Source organism: Salmo salar, chromosome 12 (genome assembly GCF_965601325.2).
Source record: "Salmo salar chromosome 12, fSalSal1, whole genome shotgun sequence".
NCBI lineage: Eukaryota > Metazoa > Chordata > Actinopteri > Salmoniformes > Salmonidae > Salmo > Salmo salar.
In genome coordinates this window covers 25,249,510-25,254,168 of record NC_138302.1, presented here as the reverse complement: position 1 = coordinate 25,254,168, position 4,659 = coordinate 25,249,510, and the positions used below count along the sequence as shown (strand labels likewise).

Below are 4,659 nucleotides of genomic sequence, written 5' to 3'. Positions count from 1 at the left end.
GACATAAAGGGGCCTCGGGCGACCGGCTCCGAGGGACTCAATCTATAACCATCATGATGAATATTTGTCTGTTTTTCTTCACGCATGAAGAGAGTTGACTATCCCACCCTCCTCCTGCATGACATGTGTAGATGTAGGAATACTGTGCATTGGGTGTTGTGATTCTGAATGACCATAAAACTTCATACTGTTCTCTGATTTGCTGTCATTCCAGGAAATGCATCAGAAGGAGGCAACGCTGATATCTCCAAGGGGTCCTTAGACCTGAGGCTGTTGTCCTCCTGCCCCTCTGCCCACAGCCTCCTACCAAGCTGGTCTCTTTTAATGGTTGGCACTGGCCACCGCGGCCCTGAATACTGCCCACACAGACACAGCCTGATGATCACTGGTGCCATGGGAGCAGTGCGAGTCAACAGGTAGGACTGGGGAATAGGACAATCAGCTCTTTTTCTCCCCCTTTTCCTGCCTCTAAAAGCCTATCCTTGTTGTCTATTCTTGGACTATAAAACACAGGCAAATCATGTTTTTGACTGCACTGGGCCTTTAACTCTTAAACCTGCCATGTCTCCATCACCCTCCTCTCTAAACTCATGTATTTTGTTTGGGTTTTTGTTTCACATCAGATACAGCATCGTAGCCACCGATGAAGACCACTTCAAGATCTCTACCCTGGGCCTCCACAATGGCCATGGTCCCCTGATGCACCACAATATGACTGGGAGAGGTATGGGGGGCGGAGGAGGTGGTGGAGGAGGAGGGTCAGAAGGAGGAGGAGGCGGCAGCTCGTTAGCCCTGCGAGCAACAGAGCCTGTCAACAACGGCCGCCAGATCTCCACGACGGGGCCCAACCATGTCCGGAGCCGCTTCGTGAAAAAGAACGGCCAGTGCAACGTGGTTTTCCACAACATGGAAGACAAGACGAAACACTACCTGGCCGACATATTTACCACCTGCGTGGACATCCGCTGGCGTTACATGCTGCTCCTCTTCACCTCTACCTTCCTGCTCTCCTGGTTCCTCTTCGGTGTGGTCTTCTGGGGAGTGGCCCTGGCCCATGGGGACTTCGACCTTCGACCCGGCCTGGGAGAGGGGCCTCTGGCCGGCTTGGAGGGAGGAGGGGTGGAGTGGAAGCCCTGCATCCTACACGTCCAAGGCTTCGTAGGAGCGTTTCTCTTCTCCATAGAGACCCAGACCACCATTGGGTATGGGTTCCGCTGCGTCACCGAGGAGTGTCCGGCGGCGGTGGCTACGGTGGTGGTCCAGTCCATTGTGGGCTGCATCATCGACTCCTTCATGATCGGAACCATCATGGCCAAGATGGTTCGACCTAAGAAGCGGGCGCAGACCTTGCTGTTCTCGCACCACGCGGTAATCTCCATGCGGGACGGGAAGCTGTGCCTGATGTTTCGCCTGGGGAACATGAGGAAAAGCCACATCGTGGAGGCTCACGTCCGGGCACAGCTCATCCGGCCGCACGTCACCGCTGAAGGCGAGTACCTCCCCATGGAGCAGACGGACATCGACGTGGGCTACGACGAGGGCCTGGACCGCCTCTTCCTGGTGTCTCCGCTGGTCGTGGTCCATGAGATCAACGAGAACAGCCCGCTGTACTGCATGAGCAGCGCTGACCTGACAACGGAGGACTTTGAGATCGTGGTGATACTGGAGGGGATGGTGGAGGCCACGGCCATGACCACCCAGGCCCGCTCCTCCTACCTGGCCAGGGAGATCCTGTGGGGCCACCGCTTCGAGCCTGTGGTCTTCGAGAAGGAGCACCGCTACCAGGTAGACTACTCCCGCTTCCACAAGACCTACGAGGTGCCAGCTACTCCGCACTGCAGCGCCAGGGAGCTCCGGGAAATGACGGGCCGATCCCGCTCCCCCTCGTCTGCCTCCGGCTCTAGTTCTACCCGGTCAGTGTCCCCTCTCGGTCCCAAGTCCTCCGGCCTACACCTCTTGCCTCCACACTCCCCCAGCGCCTTCTGCTACGAGAACGAGGTGGCCCTGTGCTGCGGGGAGGAGGAGGGGGAGGAGGAAGGGGAGATGGGTGTGATGCTGGGGGGGAGGGACGACGGGGAGGGGGAGGAGAGGGACGTGCAACTAGACATCTTCCAGGAGAGATTTCAGGACCAGGTAGCGGTGGACATGAACATGCTGTGTGTGCTGGACATGGACAATCAGATTGACAGGCTGCAGCCGGCTATAGCTCTTGATGCGCTGGGCTTCAGGAGGGAATCAGGAGTGTAGTGACTGATTCACACTATAGAGTCAAACTGAGACAAGACAATCCTGTGCTGGCCTGGTTACGCATCCACTAAAGTTGCTGGAACTGTGCTAGAAAGGATATTGTGAGAGGAAAATGTCCAAGCCAGCCAGGGCCGTAGCTACATATGAGGACACCGCGGTCCAGACCTAGTTCATTTTTTTTAGAATTAAAATAAATATGTATTTTTGGGGAACTCATTCTGGGTCTGAACTTACTGTTGAGAGTTAGAATAGTAGAATACACAAGGTGTGATTTTGAAACTTGGCTGCTCCAGTTTTCCTCTGTCACTCACTGACAGTCACTCAATTAGCCCATGTCATTAAAAATAAAATAAAAATAGGTCAATTAGTCTAGTTAGTCTAGACTAAACTTGTAGTAATCATGACCAAATGACTGACTGGGCACATAGGGCACGTGCCCAGGGGCCCTGACCTCCAGGGGTCCCCCATTGATTTTGTTAGTCACTCTCACTCAGATATCATAAGTCATGTCAAAATCTGTAGAATTGCAGGAACATTTCAAAACTTTTTTTTAATGCTTTACCATTTGTTAATAAAATAATTTCTGCTAACAGGTCCCTCAGTACCTAATAAAGGATCGTTTTTAATCCTGGTGCTGAGTTAATTCATGTGTAGCGGCTAATTGTGTAGCTAGGCTATGCGTTTGTAGATCGACTGACGTGAATGAAGCTTCAGAAACCATAGTGATAATGGCTTAGGTCCTTTTTTTTGCTCTTCTCCAAATAGCATTTTAGAGTTTTTTAATTGTATAGAAATGCAGTAAAATGTCCTCACTAACACGCAGACCCTGGCTACAGCCCTGAAACCAGCACATTGTGGTTTGGGTCGGCCCTGTAGTGCGAATCAGTCATAGAAGACTCTCATGTCTAGTGTCCCGAATGAACTATGTGCCCTTGGTACAGTTCCTCTGCTTTTTGTGTATCCAACCAAAGTCCTCAGAGAGAGAAGGAAAGAATTCTGCAGCACAATGATGAAGGAAGGTTGAATGACCTTATTATTCTCTTGAGTTTCTTTTTGTTTTTAAAGATAGTTGCGTTCAGTACATGAGTCTAAATTTGCATTTTATAGCGCAAGACTTAAATGCATCCTTATTGTATTCAATATTCAGTTGTATATATTCTTTGGAATAATGTTCTTTGTGAAGTGACTTTTGGTTCCATTCAACCAAATCTCGGTACAGTTTTTTTCATTTACAGATATCTGTCATGAGTCATTCATTCTTTCAAAACGACAAATTAAGTTGATGTGGTATTAAAAAACGATTTTCTGTTTGTAAATATATAATTTTTCATGCTTAGAAACTAGGGCCGGGATGATAACAATATCACGATACTCATTAATATTGTGGCAAGGAAACAAAGCATGAAGCGGATTTAACTTCTTCAGGAAAACATCCGTAATGTTGGAAACTGTAAAGCTTGGGCGTAGTGGGTGAGGAATCAAGCGCAGGAAGCAGCGATACAGGGTAGTGGCTTTTAATGAGCACAACGGTGAAACACAAGCCACCCCAACAGCGATCCAGAGCTCACACAAAACAAAGTGCCCCAAACACAGGGGACAGAAAACAGTCGGCGCAAAACCACGCACTAGATCATAAACACAATCAGCGTGACCACAAGCTAAAATACAGAGAAACAATCCCGCACACAGAGCAGGCGGGCCTACTAACTAATATAGCCCCGCTAATCAGCCCAACACAGAACAGGTGCAAACAATAACGGAAAGGGGGGAAACAAAAGGGAATCAGTGGCAGCTAGTAGGCCGGTGACGACGACCGCCGAGCACCACCCGAGCAGGAGGGGGAGCCACCTTAGGTAGGAGTCGTGACAGAAACAAACATAATTATGTTGTCATTCAGAGTCACATTTATTTATTTTCCAAGCTATAGCACCCAATAATTTACATACATTTTTTATTAAGAACCAAAGAGTTTGGTCTGCTTTGTGTTTCCAATGAATATTGCGATACTGGTAACATTACAGACCTATTAGAAACCATGGTAATTTTGTCTTCCTGCTTAAGGTATATTACTGTTCATGTTTGATACATGAGCTATGTATTCCAAAATTAGAAAATATTTTATGACAGAAAAATAAATGATGGAAAAACAATGAATCTGAACAGAAACTGAGTTGGAAATAACATGTATTGTCCAGATAAAGAATAACGAGCACTTTATTCTGTATTTTATCAAAAGGAATATCTAAAAAAAAATATATATATTTTAATTGCTGTTTTGTATGAATTAATAAATGTCTAATAATAATAATAATAAACAAGCACCAGTAGCTGTTCTGGTTGACACACTCTGCTCTGTTCTCACACAATTTTTTCCCATCAGTACCAAAGGTCAAAGGTCAAACTGACCCCATG

General features: G+C 47.7%; 1 protein-coding gene across 1 annotated transcript; it reads left to right on the top strand.

The window, feature by feature from the left end:
- The first annotated feature begins 628 nt into the window (after positions 1-628).
- On the top strand, positions 629-4,659 carry LOC106564549 (ATP-sensitive inward rectifier potassium channel 12). The gene has a single exon (XM_082958769.1). The coding sequence runs from the start codon at positions 700-702 to the stop codon at positions 2,245-2,247; it is 1,548 nt and encodes a 515-aa protein (XP_082814895.1). The 5' UTR covers positions 629-699; the 3' UTR covers positions 2,248-4,659.